Source organism: Maylandia zebra, linkage group LG9, assembly GCF_041146795.1.
Source record: "Maylandia zebra isolate NMK-2024a linkage group LG9, Mzebra_GT3a, whole genome shotgun sequence".
Lineage (NCBI taxonomy): Eukaryota > Metazoa > Chordata > Actinopteri > Cichliformes > Cichlidae > Maylandia > Maylandia zebra.
In genome coordinates, this window is record NC_135175.1 from 23,944,522 (window position 1) to 23,970,481 (window position 25,960).

At 40.6% G+C, this 25,960-nt stretch overlaps 1 protein-coding gene across 11 annotated transcripts in view; it reads right to left on the reverse strand.

Annotated features, from left to right (window-relative positions):
* Window positions 1-25,960, reverse strand: part of cacnb2a (calcium channel, voltage-dependent, beta 2a) — a 72,345-nt gene that overhangs the window by 21,234 nt on the left and 25,151 nt on the right. For 7 of the 11 annotated variants that reach the window (XM_004546854.3, XM_004546856.3, XM_076888199.1 and 4 more), the window contains one exon: window positions 4,231-4,350. In XM_004546854.3, coding sequence (XP_004546911.1) covers window positions 4,231-4,350 — 120 coding nt within the window. Of the gene's footprint in view, window positions 1-4,230; window positions 4,351-6,877; window positions 7,660-16,889; window positions 17,203-24,734; window positions 24,865-25,960 lie in introns of those variants that run through there. The other 4 variants (XM_076888200.1, XM_004546858.5, XM_004546855.3 and 1 more) reach the window with 4 other exon arrangements.

The following is a 25,960-nucleotide window of genomic DNA, read 5'->3' on the forward strand; positions in this document are numbered from 1 at the left end:
CTGTTGTACCTCTCTCCTGAGCTCCTCCAGACATACTTGCAATGATTCAGAGTAAAAGCTTTAAATTTGGATTCATCACTTCATCAGACCTGTTGCCACTGATTTTCAGTCCAGTTTTTGTGTAACTTGGCAGACCTCAGCTTTTTCTCCCTGTTTCCCTTCTTGACAGCCATGTTTCCACTGAGACCATTTCTAACAAGGCTTCAGTGAACGGTAATCAGGACTGGATCAACTGAAGAGCTCAAAGCTCGATCTTTCAGGTCTTGTCAGATTTCTTTTGTTTTTCTTAAAGACATGACTTTTAGTTTCTGTTCATTGGCTGTAGTTTGTTAGTTTTTTAAAGGCCTGCCAATTCTTCTTTTGTCCTCTACTTGCAGACCATGCAGTGATATGACAAGTTTTTGGCTTTGGTGTGAATCAACTTGTTTGATGGGTTTAGCAAATGGGTTTTTGCTAAACTGTCCAACACTAGTTCATGCTTTGAGTAAGGTGAGTAAGGTGCATTTTTTTTATGCTTGAACGATGCTTAACACACAAATAAAAAAAAAGACAAGCAAACAACATTCCTCTGAAAACGGTCAGCCGTGAAAAAGCAGCCAATGTCCAAAAAACATCTTCAGCAAAGGCCTTCAGAAAGAAATATTCCTTAAGACCACTTTAATAACAACAATTCCAGTTTGAGATTTTTGCACAGCACTGTAGCTCACAATCAAAAATACCTATAGATATGGCTCCTAAAAAAATAAATAAATACAATAACATGAAAATCAAAACAGCAGAAAACATCCCATTTTTACTACAGTTCATTCTCCTAAAGTCCTGCTTCCTGTAGTTGAGTCATCATTTGACTATTTTCTCAGCTGCTTCTAGAGATATTAAACCATCCTTTTACAAGCTAACTACTCTCAGTGATTGGTTTGACTTTGATGTGCCCATTTAAGGCTAATTAGAAACAGACAGATGGTGACAGTGTGCGTGAATCTGTGAATGCATTTGAAATAATATTTCAAGTCGATGAAAAATCAGCATTACGGGCATCAACGCTATCTCACTTACAAATATCAGTGGCATGTAGGGGAAGTGATTATGAATTACTGCCCATAAAGGCTCACAGCCGGAGAGTCTGCACTTCCTCTGACCCCAGCCTGCTCTTGCTCTGGTGGCCAGACCACTGAGAAGCTATTTTTTACTAGTCATCTGTCATGTAAAATGCCAGCGGGGGTAATCTATGCCAGGTTATCTGTAAAGCCAACTTATCTTTTTAATTAGTGAGCCGGAGAGGGTGACTCTGGAAAATAACAACATAGATCTACTGGAATGATCTGTCTTTGCCAGCTACAGCATGAGCAACCCCGACCGAGAGACAGCACAAGGAAAATCTCTGCTCAAATGGATGGATAGCCAAAAGCTTGAGGCTTACAGCTAATGAGCAAACTAGCTGTTACAGACACTAAACACCCAATGAAAGACAATAAACTCATTTTTCAGACATTTGCGTGAATTAATATGTAAAAATAGAGCACCATGAGCTATCTAGCGAGTTGCCGAGCAGGAAGGGAACACAATGTGCATTGAAGATAGGAGAATTATTTCACAGATCAAAGGCATGAATCTTAACAGTGCTAGAGATTTAAGTCATTCAGTGGAAGAGAGCTCTGATTGCAATTCCTGTCACACAGAGAGAGCCTGCTCTGCCGTGTGTGTGTGTGTGTGTGTGTGTGTGTGTGTGTGTGTGTGTGTGTGTGTTTGTTTATATGCTGCTAATTGTGGCCCAGAGCAGAACAGAGCAGGCGAAGCTCTGATAAACAGTGAAGCTGAGCCCTCCAAGGCCCCTAACCTCTCACATCACCGGTCCCTGACAGCCCTTTTCTTCATGTGAAAAACCAGCTAAAATCAGCTCTAATTTCCTGCTTCTCTCTGAGTCAGTCCAGGAAGACTGTCTACTGATTTAGTTTAGGATTAGTAGAACATGATATATTTTAAAATGAGCACTTTAAATGATTAATGAAGGTCTCAGTCAGTGATCTAAGGAAGGCAAGTCAAGTTACAACAACTTTACACAGAAACTTTGACCACAATATTCCTGAAGCGCTAAAACTTTCAAACTATTTCCTTTACCTGGCCCTGCCCCCTACCGTATCCTGACTTGTGGCCCCCTATCACTTAGAAAATGGTAGCTGCTTGCTTTTTAATGTGAAAAAAATTTTGGGAAACTAAGAAAAGAAGCCAAAAAGGAAGCGGACTCAGCTTTTCAACAACAAACAGAGCAGTGTAAAGTTTATGTTACAATCTGTGTGATGCCTGCCATCATTCATTCAAGCATAATAAACCAATTTTTCTCTCTACAACACACATTTGTATTTCCATATTTCCCAAGACTGCAGTGTCTTACCCCTAATCCTAACCATCGCATGTTTATGTCAGACTAAAATGAATTGAAAACACAGTCAAACCTTATTCCTGAAGGTGCAGAGTTTTATTGTAAACAGATCTATCAGCATTTTTAATTGCCTGTTTAATTTTAAAACATTTACTACATCTGTAGATATTTGCTAGCTTCTTCACTTCTACTTCTATCAATCAGTAAGTAAAGCCATTGGCTAGAATGTGAAATGGGGATTACTGGAAGCTTAGTGGACCCATCAAGGAGCCCCTATTTTTTCATATGAGTTTTTACTCTCAAAGCATGAAGCTCATGCAACCAAACTGTACCTGAAGGAAGTGGAAAGCAGAATTTTGAGCTCTTTCAGAGAAACTACACGTAGCTACTGGTTTAAAAAAATCACCCGAGTCAAAATCTTTTACTGAACATATCAACTCAGCAGACACAAACAAGTTCACCACAGCGGATACCAAAGAAAACAGGTTACCATTCACGAACTGTGCAGTGCTCATTGAGAAGGACAGAAGCCTCGACATTGACGGTTACTGGTAACCCACACACACACACACACACACACACACACACACACACACACACCAGTACCTGCTCTTTGAATCCCACCACCCACTGGAACACAAACACCACCAAGCAGAGAATGTTCCCTTTAAGGCAGAGAGAAAAGAAAAGGAACAAACACACATCAAAAGACCACTTAAAACATGTGGCAATCCAAACTGGGCCTTCATCAAGTCAGCTAAGAGACATGGAAATAAATACTGGCAGCCACCAGCCCTACCTCTCAGTCTCCTAGTAGATCCACCTATGGTACTGATTTCAAAATACTATGCCACCTTGTTCTCAAGTTATTCACAAGATTCTCAGAAAACTTCTGACTTTGACTGAGAAACACAGAATAATCGTTTGTCCAAGCATAACATGCTGGTGACCTTCAGTCCCAGCAAAACCCTCAGACAAAAACTGGTTCATCCCAAAACCGGGAAAAAACAAGCTGAGCAATGCTGTGAGGAGTCCTTGGACTAATACAAAGGAGAAACCAAACAACTTCACAGGTGCAAAACACTGCAGAACCACCTCTTCAGGACAGGACTCAGCTGTGTATTTGCACTTACAGGAAAGGGGAAACTCTTTTGAGGGCAAATATTTTCACATTTTGGGCAAAGAGGAGAAATGTCAGTTCAATTGTATTTATGTACCAGCGGTGCATCCCTCCCACTATCACACTTGGCAACAGCAGGAAGGAAAAACTCCCTTCTAATAGGAAGAAACGTCAGGCAGAACCAAGCTCAGGGAGGAGCAGCCATCTGACACGACCAGCTGGGAGTTAGAAAAGGGAGACAGAACAAAAGACACACTGTAGAAGACAGGCAGAGATTAATAATACCTAAGAATTAAATATGGAGTTGTGTATAAACACATAAAGGAGTCCATGTATGACCAACTATTACTAATCTATTCTGCATCCCTGAGATCCCATCCCAGGCAATTTAACCACCATTCCCATGTCAACCCATCTGACCTTAACAACTCACAATGACTCAATCATGTCCTATCCATCGTGACAAGCCCATGAGAAGATAAACAACTTGGATTCCCATCATCTTTTAGAAGAAAAGAAGTCTTTCTAGTGAGAGGTAACTTCACCAGCACCTAAACCAGTCCTGGTGCCTTCAACTCAAACACAGACATCATGGAGAAGCACAAACTCGTGTTGGTTGCTCTCCTCACATTTGGAAATCCCACTTGGTGCAACTTATAAAATGCTGATGACAAACTGCTGTTACTGAGGCTAGTAGGTAGTCACTGACCTCAGGGTTTAGAATACCAACCTTGGCCTTGTCAAGCTGCGCCTGAGCCTGTCGCTCTGCCTCTCTGCGGACTGCCTCCTTATCTTCCTCCAGGGACACATCGGAGTCTGATGGACGGCTGGTGTAGGAGTCGGCCGAACCCTGCAGAAGACACAAGGAGTAAAAACTCAGTGACACAACAGCACGGAAACACGAGCTTGTCCATTTGGTTTCACACTTTAAAAATGACCGGTTTTATCAGCCAAGACGTGCTGAGATTCTTAGCATCTTGAGGACACCGAGGAAAACGATTTACTTTTCGCTCCCCTCGCTCTTTGATGATACGTTAAACTTTGGAGATTGTGCAACTTAGAAATGTGCGAACGCCCCCACACAGACTGACGTGTTAAACTCAAAGGATTCTCAGTTGATTTCATCAGATCCTGAGCACAAAGGAAGGCTGTGCTGGTCTAATCTACAGAAAATCATTGACACTTCTTCTTTTTCTGAGACAAAGTGCCAAAGGACACAAACTGTCTTTCTTACGATCACATCATAGCAGCTCTTTGTCTATACTTAGCTCTCTCTTAGCTGCTTGCCTGCAGATTTGTTGTCATCTTTCTGTGTCAAACACTGGGGGAAATGTTGAGGAACACCAGATCCCGGTATGTCTGTGTGATATGTGGTTGCCACAAATCTACTCATAAACATGCAGACTCACACATACCAGTGCACACAAGACTACCTAGCATACACTCCTGGGCACAGCGCATTGAGCGCATACCATTACACCAGAAGTTATATACAGCAAGTTGTTAGATGCTGAATGAAAATGCACGCATACAATAAATAATTACTGAAGATAAAGCAATGCTTGCATGCTTTAACACATAGTTAGAACACTCTGGTAAAGGAAAAGAAAAAGCAAAGTTTTCAGGCTTACTGAGTAAACTATCTAACAGATGGGCACACTTTTTTTTCTACACTTAAAAAATGTTCACAGATACAACCATGAAAAAAATGGTTTCTGACATTTGGGAAAGTTATTAGAAGCATGAGAGGAAGAAATAAAACACATGACATGTTTTTTTTAGGTCAACCATTTGTTAAAAATTACCTTTATATGAATAGAACCTATTTTGGAACGCGTGCCATTCACAAGTAGATTAGCCACACCAAATCATGAGAGGGAGATTGTAGTTTCATGGGAGGAGATTGTGAAACAATCCAGAATGGAGTCTTATTCTCATAATTCATATTTAGAACAAATATAGCCCTGATTTTGATATTATAGCAGTTTTTTAGTTGTTTTAAAGCACCCTTCGTTGAAGCAGTGCAACACAAATCACTTCACAGCACATCAAACACAGCTGCATAGCAGCAGCAAACTGATCGTGGAAGCCACAACAAGCTGGAATATATAGTTTCTGATACACACATGTAAATTTAATTTTGATATAGCCACGCTCCTAACGTCAGCTATCGTGGACATTTGGAAATGTTGTCAAAATCAGTTAAAGTATAGAAAAAAAAATCAACCAGTGAGAAGCAGAATAAGCTGCTATATATAGATTTTTTTCTTTGAAATTATACTCTTCTATTCCATAATTTATTAAATAATGCATTCATAAAATGTGTTAATTTGGATTTGATTTTGATATATACTAAACATGAAATTAGTAGCCACATTTATGCTGGCATAAATCCGGACGTACAGATGAAAAACACAAATATGAGATAAAAAGTTTTGTTATCTTATTTGTGGGTATTAAAAAAATATTGCGCTTGCAGATCAACATTAAATCTGTTCCAGTTTCAGGTAATTATCAGGATATATGATAAAACGGGGTTTTTCTTAACTAAGTGAAGACAGCATGAGTCTTATCCTTACCTGCACGCTTCTCTGACACCCACACAAGGTCTTTCATTCATCTCACTGCACCATTACACTCTGTTTCTGTCTGAGCTAAAAATAGCCTCCCTCACTCTGTGCCTGATTAGAATTATCCAGCCATCACATACATACGAAGGATGATCGTGCCTCCTCTCCACTTACGCTATAGTAAAGAGACGAGATTTGTTGCTGTTGATAAAACAAGGTTATTAAAATTTATCTCCTCCATCTACGACAAAGCCCTTCTTTACATCAATCACCTCTCTGTTTCTCATCCCTCTCACCTGAAATAAACAGCTCATTTTAAACTACGTTAATTAGCTAGATTGTATTGGCTGTATTGGCTTCTTTTGCTTTCAATCCACCTGTGGTTTTCAAAACATTTTTACCTACAGTATAAATTACTTCTTTGGAAAATGCTGCTCCTTATCATGGCCTATAACTATTATTTAATGCACATAAACCTTTTTTTTTGTACTTGAAAAGTGCAGGTGAGCATACCTGGACTGCTATCATTACTCAGGTCACGATTAAAGATGAAGCGTGATCGAGAACACCGTCCCAGTAGGTCAGAGGGAGGTGATATGGAGCTCTGCCCAGAATCTGACAGCCATAACTGATAACAGCACCCAACTTCTCATCATCACCAGGCAATACATAACAATGCCAGAGTGACCCCAGCACTGCTGACTGATAGATGGATGCATGAAGGAAGCACAGACGCACAAAACACAAGTGCACGCACACAGAACACACTGATTTTCATGATGTAAGCACACTCAAAAGTCCCCTTACACAGGCATCGGAGCTCTTGACACGACCTCCTTTGGCTCGTTTCAGCAAGCGGATCCAGGTGGCCTTCATCAGCCACACTGGTCATTCAGGGTCCTGAGCCACTGCCCCCCTGCTACTACTACAATTACACCTGACTGCACTGCTGTGGTCACCTTGCAGCTACCGTCACTGCTCTGGCTACAGGTACATTCAACACTGTGGCTACATCGACAGCTGGTTCCTGTTACACCTTGGCTGTAAGTGCTACCTTCATCTCTGGATAAATGAATTGCTTTAGAGCTTCCTGTTTTTCTGCAGCTCCAGCTAGCTCGGCTGCTGTCTGTAGAGCCACAGCTCCTGCCCCCTCTGCTGCTGCTGCTGTTGCCAAAGATGGGGAATCCACAGGAGCTCTCTGCCCCGCGCATAATCTCAGCAGCTCTCTCCCCGTCTGCCCCAGTCTCCTTGATAGCCGGAGTGCTCAGTCTGCCGCTGCAGGTGCTGAGGCTGACTCCCGGTGTGAGTCAGGTTGCAGTGATGCTTCTCATCCTCTCCTTAAAGCTCTGGCTCCAGCCTTGTTGTCCTCCACTGTAGACTCCCTGTGCTGCTGCTCCATAAGCGATGGGTAAAAGCGGTTTATCTACATGAGTCCCGGTGTGGCTGCATGTGACCGACTCTCCTCCTGATACTAATGAAGCTGCTGCTGCTGCCTTTAAGGTGCTGGAAGCTCTCCCTTTCTCATTCTGTGTCTCAGCCTGTCAGTATTTGTCTTGCTCACTCCCCTTCACAAGCCCTCCTGTACTACTTCAGTGATTCTGCCTCTCTATCTCTGTCTCTACCCACCCCTTCTCCTCCTCTTCCTCCTCCTCCTCCTCTGTCACTCCTCTCTTATTTTTTTCCTTCAGTTACCCCTCACAGTCAGTCCATCTGCTCCTTGTGTCTCTGCAGTGACCAGTGCTGGGCAGTGCATGCGCTATATGGACACTGTTTATGTGCCAACCGTGCACCGTGCTGTCTTCTATGTGCAAACGCACTACATTCACACTGTGATATGAGCTGTTTATAGCTGCTGAAACTGATGTCACCTCATAATTTTTTCAGGAAGGATCCAAAGTACAAGTCAGAATGCAAATGCATCATTAAAACTGCATCTTTAATTACTTTCATATCTATTCTTGCAACTTTTCGTTGTACTCCCTCCTCTGGAAAAGCAAAATGCTGCTGGTTTTATCAACAACAAAAAAACCCAAACAAAAGAAAACAAAAACAAAAACAATGCAGTCCTAAAACCCAACATGGATATTTCACAATGATGTAATGAAAAGAGAAAAGAAGCACATTTTTGCATGGAAGAAACCAGCCAGTTACCATTTCAACACATCAGAACAAACACTCAAGAATTTCAACACGAGCTTAGTAAAAAAAGCTAAACAAAACTGTTGGTAGAGCTGGAAGTTATCATATAATCAACTGACAGAAAATAAACTGCTCTGGCAGTCAGTTCATCATTTTCATTTCAAAGCAAAAATGCCAGAAATTTGTTGTTATCAGCTTTTTAATTGTGGGTATTTTCTGCATCATTGTTACTTCAAGGTCAGCTGCTCAGGGAGTCCCTAAAAGAAGCTTTGCCTTTGAACCACTTGGCTTTTTATTTAAGAAATTAGAGGAATTAAGGAGCAGGCTTGTAGATAATCATGTTGAACATGTCGATGTTCATATTTCCTGTGAGTCTAAAAAACAAAACAAAACAGATTAAAAAAACCCAGTGTTTTCAACATTAATGAAACAAGTACAGCATGTTTTCTCTGTATAACTTCTTGTCTGAGGTGTCTTTGTACACACTTTCTAAAGATCAATATCTGTGGACTTTAAACTGCGGAGCAAATGCCCACCTTGGACATTTTATAGAAAGAAAATAAGAAGAATAATTAGCACTGCACTGTATGCATTATGCTGAAGTAAGTTTAATATACTGTATCTTTTTTAATTATGTCTTCTTCCCTCTGCTCTCAGCAGCAGGGATTGTGAGGTGAAAGCTGCTCTAAATCCTCTCCTGTCAGATCAGTGCTGATTCATTACATGTGAGCAGAGCACTGCAAAGCCACAAAGGACAAATGAGAATAATTACAACGTTAATTAAAAATTTCCCATCCTCATATAGGACTAGCAGAAGTTAAACCCTGCAGAAGGATTATTCAGAATGATTTTTTTTTTGCTCTGCTGACACATGATGTGTGTCAGTGTGACCTGTCAGGAGACTGTGCTCATTTGAGTCAGGGGTCAAATTGTGGGACGAGCGATTTAAACTGGCCAGTGAAGCAACTCCCTGAGGAGCACTAACTGTAGGTCTCTGAATGACACGCTAATCATTGGTGTTTATCAAAAGCAACAAATGACAGGAATCCATTTACTTTAGGTCTTTCCAATACAGGCACTTCGTGACACTCTGTACACAAAGGAAAACGCTGAAGGATAATTAATGTAATTGTATATTGTTAAGGCCAATTATCTTAATCTTATCTGATTATAGTTTAGAACCAAATGAACAGAAAGGGTGGACAAAACAAAAGCCAGTGCACACTCAGAGTTAAAAGAAAAGGTGTCATGAGAACCTTCGTAACATGACATATCCTCAAATGCAGCAGTTCAGTAGACCAGTCCACAGCACTATGAAATCATGCGAGGGTCACATATGTTTTGTTCTGGTGGCTCAACACTGGCCCGCAGAGCTCTAAGGGCAGGGCACAGATGCTCTGAACGTGGAGCTGTGGAGCCCGGGGAGGAGGCTGGTGGAGTTGTGAAGGCTGCGCTCTGATGGAAACTTGCAGCGACAGAACAAGCCTCCGGCTGCCCGACACGCCTGACCTGTGATACTGACAGCACTGTGTCACCACACACAGGACACTAATAATAATCTAACAGCAGTATGGTGTCGCTCTGATCCATAAGGAGAAGTACTCTCTTTCTATCTGGGCTCACCCAGCAGATTGGGTGAGCACGTCACCATCAAAAGGAGATGAAAATTCGGTGTACCGCTAACAAACATCTGAGCGAGCGCAGCAGTTTGATGCTCTGCAAAAAGCCACATATCACATCACATTTGCCACCAAATATGATACGAGACACTTGAGTACTAAATAGCATTGCTTGAGGAAGTGAAACGCTAGTACTGTGCCGAGACTATTCCCAACAGGTCAAGTATTTTCATTTATGCTGCGAGTTGTCACAACAAAGACTAGAATGGTTTTCAAAAATTGCTACCGACATCTATGTTTCCCACAAGAAGTATCCAGTATCCAATTAGGTCCTGACATCATATCAAGTGCAAAAATGAGACTGAAATTCAAAATGCTTACTGAAATGAAATCATCAGTTTTTGGTCAACTTGTGCCAGAAAATTTAATACAGAGATTCAGAGCTGCTTAAATGGCTTTAGACTCGGGATAGAGAACAGGTTTCGTTTCAGGGGTGGCTGTTTAAAAGCAGCACACAGAATGGGCAAAAGTGGAGGTGGGGAATTGAGAGGTCCTTAAATATCTACATCACCTTTATTAATTTATTTAGACCGAGGTACTTGCTGCAAGACCGCCACTGACCTCTACATGGAGCGACAGGATGGCGATCATTACACTAGAACATACAAATCACAGTGGAAATATCCACAGTGAAAGAGGAAGCTGACTCAGTTGTTGCTGCCTCTTATATCTGACACAATCACTTACGCTGGGTGAAGCCATTACACCAGGGAATCTCTTCATGATCCGAGAGCTTCTATTTTCATTTTTAGAGTCTGCTGCTACTACTCTATACAGTACATGTCCACTATGGAAAAAAGAGAGCTTTAGCCATGCAGAACATGGAGTCTATTTAAGCAGGCTATAAAGTGCTCACGCTGGCCTTTTTTTAGTCAGTTTTACCAGTTTTACTCTCGATTCTTTCTCTGCGACCTAACTCAAGCTCAGCACTGCACTCTCACTCATGTCTGCACTCATGTCCCTTGTTCTTGTGGTTTCCTAAATATCCTCTCACATTCCTTTTTCCTGTTTGCACTTCATTTCACCTTTTCCCATTCATTCGGATTCCATCCTGACCTCTTACTCTGCTTCTTTTATCTCTCATCTCTCTCTCTCTTGAGATTTTCAGCGGCTTGGGTTTCCTTGACTCTGTTGCTGAAGGATGAAGAGAATTGTCATGTGCCTTCAGTGACTCATCAACAGCTGGCAAAGCACTGTGCTGGTATTTGTTTTGTTTATTTTGGGCCCTTCATCCCACTTTACAACGACTTTGTCACAGTTCTGGATTATTAATGTGTTTGCTTCTTGCCATATGAGTTATTTCTATCTTTTAGTACTTCCACTGGTGGCAATTTAATTGTATATATGCAGATTAGTGAAATAACGACAGTGAGACCACTCATTATGCCAGTTTAAATCTCAGTTGGGTGAGACCGACAGCATTTTGTGATGAACTGCTTGTTGCAGCTAAAGGTGCATCTACCCAGGCTCATTTATTCATCTGCCAGGCTTTTTTTTTTTTAAAAACCTAGCACTAATTGCATATTTTGCTGATGGGATAATGTGGCAATTGTGTAAGATATAGTTGCAAATATATCCAATCAGAAATGAGTAACAAACACTTAAAAGTTGGAGGGCAAGGGGGCACTGCTGATCCTAAAGAGCAAAGCCAAGATAAAAGTTATTTAAAGAAGGAATCAAAAATCAGCAGTTTATTGTGCAGTCTGCTAACTTAACAAACAAATAACCACAACATAAATTCTAAGATGCAGCATACAATCACTGTAAAACTGAGATACTGTGGTCAGTATACCGTACTGTAACTCATATCCTGCTGAAGAAGGAAGATTACTGCTCATGCCAAGCCATCTACAGCTCAGGCACACAGACTGTAGTTGACTACAGTGGGCTGACAATAGGCTGAGCGAGTGTGCTTGCAGTTTCAAGCTTGGCATGACTCATTCTTGGCTGGAACCAAAGCTTCTTTTCCCAGCCATCTGTCCATCACTGCCACTTCACTCAAAGCCACTACACAAAGTCAATTAAATCATCGTTCCACAAACAGCGTCTCCTTCATCAAACGAAGACAATGGGAGCAGACATGACAGCCAAGTGTGAGCGATGTGTGACCGCTACAAGGAATGGTTACTAATATTTAACACAGAACACAGGAATGACTGCAAAGTGAGCAGGAAAGTTAGACAGAAACAGACTCCTGCTACATTTGTAACAGACAACGAAAGTGTGCATGAAAGAAATAAGGAGAGAGACAGAAATGGGGGAGGACTAATGATCTCTCTGCCGTTGCAAAAGAGGGATTGGCTGCATGGACGTCAAGGTGACACTGACAGGCCTCTGAGAAAGTGTTTACCCAGCATTCCATGTGCCAGTGCATTAGATAAGTGCACCATCCCATCGAGGTGATGGACCCACTGGCTGTCGATTACATGACAGGATCCCGGAGTGCACCATGATTAAAGGCTAGTTAGAAACTTGGTAAGAAGCCTCGTGGCAGGTCGCTTTGAGAGGAGGTATGCATTTCAAACATGCATTTATTCACTGGCCTTTGATCACTGGTCACATAAAGTAAGACCAAAACATTGATAAACTTTAGAATAATGAGAGGAAAACATATAAAAGGGAAACTTTTGAACTATTCAACTGTAACTAATATCAGACATCACTACTGAATAAGATAACTAACCAAAACAGGGAGGAATCGGCAAGAAAGAGTACACTGGAAATTATCCCTGATTATTTTTAATGATTGGTTACTTGAAAACAAGATAAGAAGAACAACATAACGGTTGGGGCAGCCGTAGCTCAGTGGGTACACAAGGTCATCTACAATCGGAAGTTTGGTCATTTGATCCCTGGCTGCTCCAAGTATCCTTCAATAAGATACTGAATCCCGAGTTGCTCTCAGATGCATTCATCGGAGTGTGAATGTTAGATAGAATGAACTTGGATAATGTGTTACTGCAGTCAGGTGAGACTGAAAAAGTCACTTGGATGAGTGACGAAACGTTTCTCCCACTGGAAACGCTGCGTCCAGATGAACAGAATCAACCTTTGGAGTGTTATTGCACTAAATTAAGTAACTATATTGCAGTTACAACTGTGCCGTGACTTGTTTTAAAAGGTTTCTTTAGGTATCTGCATGCTGGGACGATTCACTCAAGCTGCAATCAGCTGATTACATTTCATGTGGCAGAGGAGGAAAATGGTAGTGCGATCTACAGGAGATCTGGACATTACTTGCATTTTTATTGCATTATACTGCTAACACAATTATGGCTCTTTGCAAGACTCTGCAAACACATCATGCTAACATAAATGTTGCCAAGAACCCAGGAAGCTGAGTGCATGCTGACCTAAGACCAGCAGCCAGAGCATGAACTTCAACAGGTAACAAAGATGAGCAGACAGACTTTTCTACCTGTTCACCTTTCTAAAGTAGAATCACTTTAAAGATCGCTTTGAAGTCCCTTTTCGACTTTGCTTTGCGTAGTCGGGTTTGTATTCATACGTAAACACTAAAAGGAAGCTCATATGTGTGTCCTCATTAAAATAAGGATTTGTGTTGGTATGTGGGAGTGTAGCCTCAGGTTTATATTGTTAACTGGTAAAAAAAAAGAAGTAATGACTAATGTGTAACAATATTTTTCTGCATAACAACCTCACACATTGTTGCTAAATGAAAAGTTTGTATGTACCATGTATGGCTATTTTATTGAATTCAGTCTCCATCAAACAACTGACTGCTAAAACCTGCAATTGAAACTTTATGATGCAAGTCAGAGTAGTTGTCTTTCTTTGCTACAGACTTCTTTAATCTGTCCACTCCACCAAGTTGACTGCTTTGTCCTCATTGAGATATTAAACAAATATTTTTGGATTTAAAAATACACCCCCCCAAAAACAAACAAACAAACAAAAAACACTGGTCCAATAAGCACCAAAAGAAGGACAAGCCAATCAGAACCATGGGCGAGATTAACACCGTCATCAAACAGTTCAAGCTACACACCATAAAACAGGCAGTGTTAGCTTGTTTTGGCAGGTTTTTACTTTTTTTTAGAAACCCAGCAAACTCTGTACGTCAGCATTTTTAATACAACTTATAGAAACTGGGTAAAAGTTCTCAGTGAAATGAAAGAGCTGTTGTAGTTATAATCACAGTCACACAAATAAAACAATCACACACAACAAATATATCAAAGTCAGAGTAGATTCAGTAGACTTCAAACAAATTTTAGTACAACTTAAAGAGAACTTACATTTACCTAAAGGACTACCTGGCAAGGCTGATGTTAGTTTCAGGGGTCTCTAGAGACTAGCTGTAGAAAACCAGATACCCACCGAGTCAGAGTAGACAGTGTCAGACTCGAGATGGAAGTGAAATATAACGACTTGACATTTCTGTCTGATAACAGGCCAACAGCTCCCCATAAACCCATACTCATTTATCCTTATTAGGCACTGTTCTGTGCTCAGCTGTTATGACTACATGACTTACAAATGAACATGTACTGTTGGGATGTTTGCTCCAATTCTGCTGCACTGTTTCTATAACACTACAGCAAGACAAATGCAGAGTAACGGGTCCCCTACAACTGCAGATTATGTGCTAATCCCTTTCCCCCAGTAAATTTTTACATACAACCAGCAGCAAACGTCCTTTGAGAGAAATTGGTCTCATTAGCAGTGAATCCCCTCACAGCAAGATCTAGTTTCTTCCTCCCTCTTCACACTCTGGTTCCTTTGTGAAGAAACAGCATCACCGTATGAAATATCTGATAAGGGGGATACGGTAAAAAGGACTGAGGGCTGCTCTGTGCTGCTATTTTTTACTTGCATCATCAATATTCTGACAGTTTCCTGGTGTACAAAGCAGACGCATGATTGATGAGACCTGGCTTAGAGAGCAGCACGAGCTGCTAACCATCTTCAGTGGTGTAAAACAAATCATACTACAACTGGCACTGTGCACAAGTATAGTATTTCAGCCTCATTTATTTTACCGACAAATTATATACTCTGGACCGATTTCCGAAAAACTGACCTGTTGGGAACAAATTGGGATTTCCCAACCACTTCTGAGTTAAAGAAAACAAAAAAACCTCCCTTCAAACCTCGCTACTTTAGTCTGCTATATATACAGAGCCCCCAACCCTACATACACAGAGGATTAGTGAAAAGCTCTAATTTATTAAAAATAAACCCTGAATATGTATTCAACTCTATAAAGGGTGCAATTTACCTTTAGTGCAGTGGAACAACTGGCTGATGGTAATTCTACAATATTTAAGTGTATATGATAAACACACTTTGTCCTTTGCTTCAAATTCATGTTCTGACCTATTATCTTCCAAACAGCTCTTCATAATCAGGCCTGTAAACTCACCTATCCACAGCTCTCAGTGGCACACAGAAATTCACACACTAACACTTACACGCTTGGAAAAGACGGTGCTGCTTGATAAGCCAAGTCGAGTGGAGGCAGTCGTAGAGAGTGGGTTCAGTCAGTCAAAAGAGCTAGGTTCACACCACAACCCGAGAACACGCACCTCGTGTAATCAAGCAAATGCTTCTCTGTGGATGTGTGAAGACAACCAACTTGCTAATCAGATAGTTTATCATATAGCTACAAATCATCCACAAAGTCAGAACATGGACCCAACGAACATATGCACAGAATAAGAATGAATAATAAACACACACTTTCCCAGCAGAGCGTTGCTTAACGTTGCTGCTGGGAAAGTGTTAGTCCTGGAATCCATGTGGATGGGAGCATTTTCTCTCTAGCACACCACAGCACAAAAACTGCTCAAGGAAGATGACAAAAACTCAACATGATGACACTGCAGTCAAAACCCTTGAGATCCCAAGCTGAGTGAGCATCCATAAATGTGCTAGAACAAGCCCGAGCCATGTAGTCCCCACCCCACTGGCTACAAACCCTAAAGGAGCCCCTACTAGATGTCCTAGTGCCAGTGACCTCCACAGGTCCTGTGTTTATCAGACTAGATCTGATTTGACAGCTCAGCATAAAGAAGGTGATTTAAATGTTGCAGCTATGATTTATTTGCTTTAGTTAGCCTGGTTTGGCACACCAAAGGAAAGTCTCGAAAAATCCCTTTGGTTTTCTGCATAATCCATGCAAAATGTAATCTATATGATTTTGTTCCAACTTCTTTAAAACAGATTGTTTACTGTTGTGTGTAATTGTTTTAAACTTTACATCTAATTTTTTTATACTTGAAGCGTTTCATCAAATGGAAATATTTTCATTGTCTTTAAATTCAACCTGATAAATTTTGTACTGTTGAGGTGTTTGGCTTCTACACCAGTATCTGAAATGAAGCTCCTGGGGTCTAAACCCTGCTTGTTAGGATGTGTGTTATCAAACTGGTATTTTATTTATGACAACCACTGCCAAAAGGCAGACTTTAAAGGTTTCTGTAATCATTTCATTCACCCGCACAAAGACATGAAGCACACACAACCAGAACAGTAAATATTTGAGATACTAACTAGAAAGTCTCTTGGACATGACATTCACTCATTTATACTCTTTAAGAACCTCTTTTTGAAACAAAACATTCAGGCTGAGCCTAGGTATGTGCTCTCTACCGGTCTCTGTATATAAAAACCTACCTCTTCCTGGCTGTTGACTTTCTTTCCCTCTCCCCATTTGTTAAACACCATCTCATTTCCTCACTACAGGCTAGCAGTGGTCGTGCAGCGGTGCTCACAAATTCATACTGGTTGCTCACACGAGTCTCTTTGTCTTAAGAGCATGCTGCATGAGAGTTAACATGTGCAACTTGAGAAAGAGCCTCACTAACTTTCTGTTGAAGCACCAGTGGAGTAAAATATCACTTATGTGTGATGATACCCCTTTAAATATCACATTGATATCTTCCATTCTCCAACAAGAACCTCCCTCTTTGTCTAAAGTAAAGAAGAAGCTAGGCTCAGAAAAGGACACGGCAGAAAGCATGTTTATACAAACTTACCAGATCTGACTCCTCACTGCCAGAGTGATACATTTCTGCCCAGTTGACTGCTATTGCTGTTCAGCCGGGCTGGGAGAAAATCTCCTCAGCTGCTGCCCATCTTCTCACGGAGTACAGGAACTCCTACCAGCCTGACTGCTTCACTCCTACAAATCCCCTTGTCTTGGCTCCAGAGCTTTGCTTCTGTAGCCTGAGCAGCAAAAGTTGGATCTGGAGGAGAAAGTTAGCTCCTCTCAGTCCTTCTTTGGCCTACTTTAGTCCCTGAGAGGCAGAGAAAAGACAAGCGTCGTTCCCACGCTGCGAGAGCACTCCTTTGGAGCACTGCGGCCGTCCTCCAGCCCCAAAAACAAGCCCCCGTGCCCCTCTCCCCTCCCACACACACACTCTCTGTCTCAAACGCACACACACACACACACACATACAGCTAGTTAGGAAGTAAGATCTCCGACTGAAAGGGCCGGCCTGAAAATTCCAGAAAGCACCAAAAGCAGCTGCAGAAGCTTTTTATGTCTGTGTGTGAGTGTGTGATCTGGGAAGTTTACATGTGTTCCACTTCGCCTTCAAGAGGTTACACTCGGTAGAGACAAAGGCTTAAAGGGCTTGAACTTTAGTCTAAACACATGTTGCTTAGAAAACGTCAGGAAGCGATTACGTTCGCGACATCGACAGAATGCTATATTTGCTTTCATCATCAGTGGGAAAAAAGTGGGAAATTTTCCATTTGGTCTTTTAATGACACAAAAGTAAGGTAAAAAAAAAAAAACAACCCTTACATGTCTGACATTATAGCCATGTAAACTGGCATTTAAAACTGCAGCGGTTACTCTAAAGAAACTCAGATCCATCTCTTTATGATCAGAGCCAGTGACGAAGCTGTGATGTGTGCTTTTTCATCACATTGCTGTTACGTCAGATCGTACACAGGCTGAGATGTTCAGTAATCTAATAGTGTTAAAACATAACTCAACACGTGACGTAAAATCTTAGTCATAAGTTTGCAAAATAAACCTTTAACTAATCTTAATTTTCTGGTTACAAAAAGGGGAGCAACGACAGGGGAATGCAGCACAGTCAGTGGAAAAATACAAACTGAAAAGCACAGATGAGAAGTGAGTAAGCAGTTGTGCCATTTAATGTCCAACCTGGATGATTATACAAGCTCTGAGCTTCATATGACATTCTGGTAAACGCAGATTTGTATTTTTTTTTCCCTTTTTGATGGAGAGAAAATGTTGTTTTGGGCAGCCCAGCCTAAATCCTAGATTATATTGTGAATATTTGGTTTGATCAGGGTTAACCCCTTTCTGAGGATTATCATTCAGGGTGTTTGCTCGGCATGTGACACACCGTGGTATAGTCATCCTCATGTCACTGCAACAGTGGTTTTAAGCTCTATTTCTTTTATTTGGAGCTGAACTCCACTGTTGTGTAATATAAAATCATTTAAAAAATGCGTCTTGACTCTTTCAATTGTGTCATTCTTCATGAATCAGTATGTGTATCATGGGAGGGTTACTAAGCATGATTGGTTTTTATACTATTTTTGTATTGACTATGTCGCCTTACTAAACAGATGTTTGTACATTTTTCTGGCCCCTTGACAAAGAAAAAAGATTTTTGTCCCTTAGGTAATAAAAGTATGTTACAAAGTACATTTTCTAATAGTCTTGACCAGTGTTTTCCAAAGATTTTCCAAAATTAGAGTAACATAATTCAAAAAATAATTAATTGTTACAGTCTACTGGAAAAATAGTTGCAAATTTAAATGTTTGTGATATGAGGGGGATTACATTAAAATGTATCCTTCAGGGAAAAGGTTATATGTAAAATAAAACATTTATTCTATGGGTTTTTTTTCCTGACTGTGTGGAAATGTGCACTCTCTGTTAGTCCAGTCCAGTCACCTTGTTTTTAAGCTCCTAGTCCTTCATTAAATGTGAACAACATGTCCTCATCAAGGGCAGGATGGCATCTCTATGTACAGACAGGCTTCATTCAATTGGCAGCATGAGCTCAAATTTTGATGGTCGGTTTTGATATTTTCTTTGATCTCTGATACTTTTTTGCCTTCAAAGTAGCACCGGTTCTTTTTGCTTCACTTGTGTACAATCTGTAAGATCTTTAAAGCCTTTGGCCCACATTTTACACAGTTGCAGGACTTCCTGTTCTTCCCCAATGTTTCTGTGTGGCTGTATGTTTGGAGTTACTGTCATGCATGATGAATTAGAAGCAGAGCAGAAGCCTTCCTGGTGGTACAGTATGACAGACACAAATCTAGAGTATCTCAAACCTTTGCACATTAATATTTTCAGATCTAACCTAAACCCTGTTGATGGCAACATGAGGTCAAGGTGAGAAGGTGAAAGGCAGACTAATTAAGCTAAATGCTAGAGGCAAAAACCTTAACATGCTGAGCGTGATGACATTTGATCAGAAAGTGTGATACCGTGTCTCTGAACGTGTACCAAAAGTGACTTCTGCATGTAAAATCCGCTACATACTGCCAAAAATTCACAATAATCAGGGTATATTCTGCAAACTCTAAATAAAAAGAGATTTTTAAGATCCTACTAAATTAAAGTAATGCATAAAAATGACAACATGTTTATCTAGCGATGAGGCTCCAGCCAACCCTGCCAAGATTTTATGCTTAGGCCAGAGAAGTTTATTTAAATGTGTAATCGTGTAATCGATGTCAAATTAATAAAGTTACAGTTCAGATTAGTTGTTTTATTTTGCTATAAAGTAAATATAGCACAACATAATAGCATTCTTCACTGCCAGCAGGCATCACTATGATTATCAGCTCGGGATTTGACAGATCAATGTCTTCTGCTTCTGCCACAGAAATGAGTGCCGGCATTGCCTTTGGCTTATTGATCAGTATACATGCACACAATGACGTCAGCAGGCCCTCACACTGACAAGTACATAAAGGCCAAAAAGGACAGCTTACAAAACCAGCATACAGTAATTGGACCATGGGAGAGGAATCAATATAACATCCCAATTTCATTCACTTTTGAAAAAAAAAAAAGACAATACCAACAGCTGTTTCCTTCCATAGTTAAAAAAAGAGTCACCTTGTGGAGGCTGACCTGATTTGATGAAGCTGCGATCTTTTGCGTATATTAATATTCAAAACCATCTGTTTTATTTGACCTTGTGCTGCTCTTTTGCAGAGGTGCTTATTTAAAATTGAGTCTGAATGAAGAACATTTAATTTGAACATGTTTCCTTTAACATTGAGCAGCTCATGGGAATTTCCTTCCAATGTGCCCAGCTGGATATTTAGACCAGCGGTCCAGAAACCCCCGGGCCTCGGACCGGTACCGGTCCGTGAGTCGTTTGGTACCGGGCTGCGAGAGTTGAGGCTCAGGTGTGAAATGTATGGTTTTCAGGGTTTTTATCGGTTTTCAGCGTTATTTTGTTATTGTTTTTATCGTTAACTCGGTTTTCCTGGGTCTTTTCACGTGTGTTATAAATAAATCTTTTTTTCGGTACTGGTACTAGTTTTATTTTGTTGTATTTATCCGCGACACCTTAAAGGCCGGTCCGTGAAAATAATGTTGGGCATAAACCGGTCCGTGGTGCAAAAAAGGTTGGAGACCGCTGATTTAGACTGACACTGTTGCAGAAGTGTACAAACAAAAAGGGGTTTCAATGGGGGTTATGTGTCTAATTATTTAATTTGGCGAGGTGCATTTGCTTTCAAGCTTGAGATTAAAGCCTTTTTAAAAAATAAAAAAGGCGATGCTTCATAAAAGCCTAATTAAGAAAAATTGTGCACTTCACTTACTGCAAAATATATAAGACTTCAGTTTGGCGCTTCCATTTCAGCACACAAAGATGGAAATAGTTGCCAGGACTCTTTAGCACATGAAGGTGATGGAGATCGAACCATTGACCTTTTGATTAATGGACAACAAGCTCTACTACCTGAAACCAAGACATTAAAAGCGTTCCAAGCTTTAAATATGGTAGAAGGCCAAATATACTATATATCCAGATTGGTAATGAAGAGGAGAAACCATTTTATATACTGGGACACCATTTGTTTACCAGTGGAGGCTTAGTGCCTCTTCTTCAAGTTTTTAAAAATGGCGATTGCCATTATCAAAAATGTTATTTTGAGTATTCATCATGTTGGTGAGAGTGCTATATAATATCACTCCAAAATCTCCACACCTGTCAACCTGTAATACTCCTCAAACCCTAAAGTAACCCTGCTTCTTTAGCTTGTCCCTCATCTATCATACCTACAGTATCATCTGGGTGCTAACAGACTTTGTGATTTAAGAACTACATTGAAGATGATGGGATGTAACCACTTAAAAAAAATTCTAGGAAGCTATTAGAAAATTTACTGAAGCTTAGTGATTATGCATAATTCATTACCAAGCGTGGTCTTTACATCTCACTATTTTTAGATCAGCCTCCCTCTGCTCCAAGCATCTTCAGAGGAAGAGAAGAAACGAAGATTCAGTTTTGCAATTCAAGCAAGTCAGATGAGAGCAGTTCGATGTATTGGGTTAAGCGAACGGATCACACCTGTGTACACTCAGTAACAGGATAGTCTCTTGAGGCACCGGACCACCAAACCAGGAGTGGACAGTTTTCATGCTAGTGTGACTTCACACTCGCTACCACTCTCAAAGTAAATAGCCCAAAAGACAACCTCTCAGCACTGCCGCACGCACTTGCAAGTGATGAAGCACTCAGGTTCATGAGTTAATCCGCCTTATATCAATACAACATCATAACACTGAAGACATCATAAACAAGAGACAAAGCAATAGCAGACACTGATGATAATTGATTGATTATGACCGAGGCGTATCGCCAGAGATGGAGACAATCACTAACAACATGAACAGTGTTTTGTTTTCTGTCAAAAGTGCAATCATAACAAGGCATACAAATGATGTTTAGCAAACTTTAATAGACCACTAATGGGCTAAAATACACTACAATTAGATCACTGAGGAAATGTCAGACAGGCCCCTCCTAAGGGCGACTGCCCTGCCAAGAATGCTATTATATAAATGAAACTCTCCAAGAGGCTTTCAAGAACTGCTAAATGAATCCTTTTGTCGATAAAAAAATCCCCGTACAAAAAATCTACCGTTTAATTTAATTTGATTTTCTTACCCTACTTTCACAAGAACATATTTACTGTACTCAGATGATCCTGCAAAGTCTTGAGACAATCAGCAGTTATTGCATAAATTCACATGTAGTCAAATGCTTGAATTTTAAAGGTTTTGGATCCAAATTCAGTACTCATGTTTGTTTTTTTAGCTGATTTGTTAGACAGAAATAAAATCAATGTGTTTATAACTTTTTTGTCCCAAGTTAGATGAAAAGCTTGATATCAGTCCTGTGTCTGTATAAAAAATATAAAGCTGGAGCCAGAATCGGGTCAACTTAGGCCTCGACTTGACTACTGTAATAGTTTTTATTCAGGTTCAGCTGCTTAGCCAACCGCAGCTGGTCCTAAATGCTGCGGCACGCTTCATAACTGGCATATGCAAGCAAGACTACATATCACCTATATTAGCATCCCCGCACTGACTGCCAATCAGTTCCTGAATTGAGTTTATTTAATGCCTTGAATGCATTCCAGAGGTTGGCACAATTTTACACCTCTGATCATTTAAGTTTGCGCATTCCCGCCTAGATCACTGAGGTCTGCTGAGCAAATGATCTTTAAATCTAGTTTAAAGCACAGAAGATATCTGTGCTGCTCCAAAACTCTGGAACAACCTATTTCTTCATCAGGAACTCGGCAACATTAGACACTTTAAGCTGCTTGAAAACTGCAATAAGAATGAGATGTGAATACTTTGACTTTCTCTGATTCTTTTCGTAAACCGTCATTTTGTCCTATTTTTTTATGTTATTTGATTATATTAGATGTGCAGCTCTTTGTCCAAAGCTGTTGTTCTTAAATGTGCTATAGAAATAAACTTGACTTGTCTGCAAACACTCGTCACAATAGTAGCCTAGGGCTAGTAAAACTTGTGCTTCTGGACTCATAACTCAGACGCCCTCTACAGGAAAGGGCAGAGCAGGCTGTACCTGCTGCGGAGACTCAGGTCGTTTGGAGTGGAGGGCCCACTCCTGAAGAAATTCTATGACTCTGTTGTGGCTTCTGCTATCTTTTATGGTGTGGTCTGCTGGGGCGGCAGCATCTCTGCTGGGGACAGGAAGAGACTGAACAGGGTGATCCGAAGGGCCAGCTCTGTTCTAGGATGCCATCTGGACCCAGTGGAGGTGGTGAGTGACAGGAGAACGGCGGCTAAGCTGTCATCCCTGTTGGACAACATCTCCCACCCCATGCAGCAGACTGTGACAGCACTGAGCAGCTCCTTCAGTGGGAGACTGCGGCACCCACGGTGTGGGACGGAGAGATTTCGCAGGTCTTTCCTCCCCACTGCTGTCAGACTCCATAATAAAGACTTTAACTGATCAAGCACACACATCCATACATATGCAATAATACTAAGTGCAATAATCCTTTCTGTCATCGTTGTATTTTTACTCAGTTGTATATAGTATTTGTATTTGTATTCTATTTTTATCTTATTGTATATTTATTTTTATTTATTCTTATTGTATTCTAATTTTTGCCTCATAACTTTTGCACTGTCCACTTCCTGCTGTGACAAAACAAATTTCCCACGTGTGGGACTAATAAAGGTTATCTTATCTTTATCTTATCTTATCATTGCAGACAACTTCTGTTTCTTCTTTGTGTCACACTTTTCACAGTTTATCTAGTTTGCAAGTGTTTGCAGACAAGTTGGTGTCTTTCAAGCAAACTACAGGCAACCTGGGTCTTAGTTTAAACACATAATCTTAAAAAGAGGAAGCAACTACTTGCTGTCTACCCCCAGTACTCCTAAAATTCATTAAGACATATCTTTTTTTGGGTTAATTTCTTTAATTTAATACATGCAAGTGGTAACCTACAAATACCTACAAATGAATCCTTATCAAGAAATTACAGTATTGTCAGTTTGGTTTCTGTAAACAAGCTATGACATCTTAATAACTGAACAGCAAAAATGCTTTTTTTGTTATCTTTGGGCGTAAAGTGGCATAGATAATTTCTGCTTGCTATAGCTTTACATTTATAAATAACATGGATGAAGACATTTACAAATCTATTGTAATAAAGCACAGATTTGAAAGTTTTGGCTTATTTTTATTAAACTGAAAGACGGGTTTTTGAGAAAATATAAAGTACTGATACTTTTAATAACAAAATAACAAAACAAAAGTTACGGTTTACACCAGATAAAAATGAGTATAAAGGATTAAGGTGGAATAGCATCCCGATGCAAAATTTCCAGATGAAGCTGGAGAATCCATCCCCTGACTGTGATTCTAATCTAATAAAACCCACAGGGCCTGCAGCCAACATCTGACTGATGTTACCTAGCTACAGTACATGCAGGGCCACTTGAGCCCAGGGACCATCTCTAATTACAGATGGTGAGAGAACGAAGAGGAGGGGGAATGAGAGAGAGATACACGGAGAAAAATAATGGAGAAAGAAAAAGAGACGGATGAGAAAGAGAGACAGAAGCCACAGCTGTTCTGCTTCCTGTTGCCTCTCGGAGCATCTCGACAGTTCGACTGCTGCTTCCCCCACATCACCAAAGGGCATCCCGCTAGCATGTGTACCAAACCTAAGAATAGCATTGAACCTGCGCCCACACCACTTACATTTCTCATCTGTTCTTAAAATAAAATAATCATAAAACAGAACAGGACATTTCCAAAGAAAGAAAGCAAAGAAATCGCAAAGCCTTTACTGAAAAGTTGACTCCATCTTACCCGTCCCAAGATGTGCTTAGTCCGTGGAGACAAAGGAAGCTTGTCAAGCACGCCAAAGGGAATGAAGATCATGAGCTCAGAGTTTGTGAACAGCTAAGGGAAGCAAACACTTGATGAAGTCCGAAGCGCTGGCATTTATTACTGTACTCAACAACAATGTACAACTTCTGGCGGCTGTAGTGCAGTGTGTGGTGCTAAACGGACTCACTTCACGCTCGCTGAACACATCAACGCATCGGCTGTTCCACATGGACTCATAGGAAAAACTCTTCAGTCATCAAATCGGTACTGCTCTGACCAATAAAGTCACATGTAGGTCAGGAACACACAAGAAGAGGATGATGCACTCACACTGTGTGTGCAAACACATTTTCATAAGTATCAAATGCAGTAGTTGTATGATCCACTGATGGCACAAGATGGACAAAGACAGAGAAACACTTTCATCACTCCAAACGGTTCTGGCACAGAGCCTGGGCCCACTCATTTTTAATCAGTTAAATGTATGGCCTGACAGCTGGTAATTCAGTTCACATACAAGCTCACTTAAGACACTGACTTATGTTGATTTCTTGACTTACATTAAACTTTTGGCCATAGAGAGATAATTGAAACAGTCCTGACATGGAGCTGTCGTTAAATATATATTTACTAGATAAATATTTCTGTGCCATGTGTTTAATAAGACAGCTTTGTTTTGTAGTCCAGTTTTTGTCTACCAGCTCCTGAGAGAAAGACTCCACTGAGCACATCAGCTAGTCACTAAGAGGAATGTGTGCGATTAGACGTTTAAACATTTCTGCCCTTGCTATTTGGCACCAAAAACGCTAACAGCAACAGCTTCTTTTATACATCTACAATGACAATTACCAGTTCAAAAGATGTTACAGTGCCACCTGCCACTAATCGGCGCTGCAGCGCCATGTGGGCTCTGACTGAAAAAACTGGAATAACCAAACAAATGAAGCCAGGTGTAACCACATTCTGCACCGTGGTGTGGAAATTAGCCTGGAAGAAACCAGGACTACTGCTGCCAGCACTGCTAAGATTAGCTAAGTTCTGCAAACTATTCTTTGCAATGTTACACCTGTTGTCATGTGCTGCACATTTCAGCAACATTTGAAACATGATTTGATTAATAAGGGATGTGATTAATGATTTCATACAAAATACACACAAAATAGTTTGAATGTTAAGTGTTTTCTATCCTTTAGACTAGTTGACCT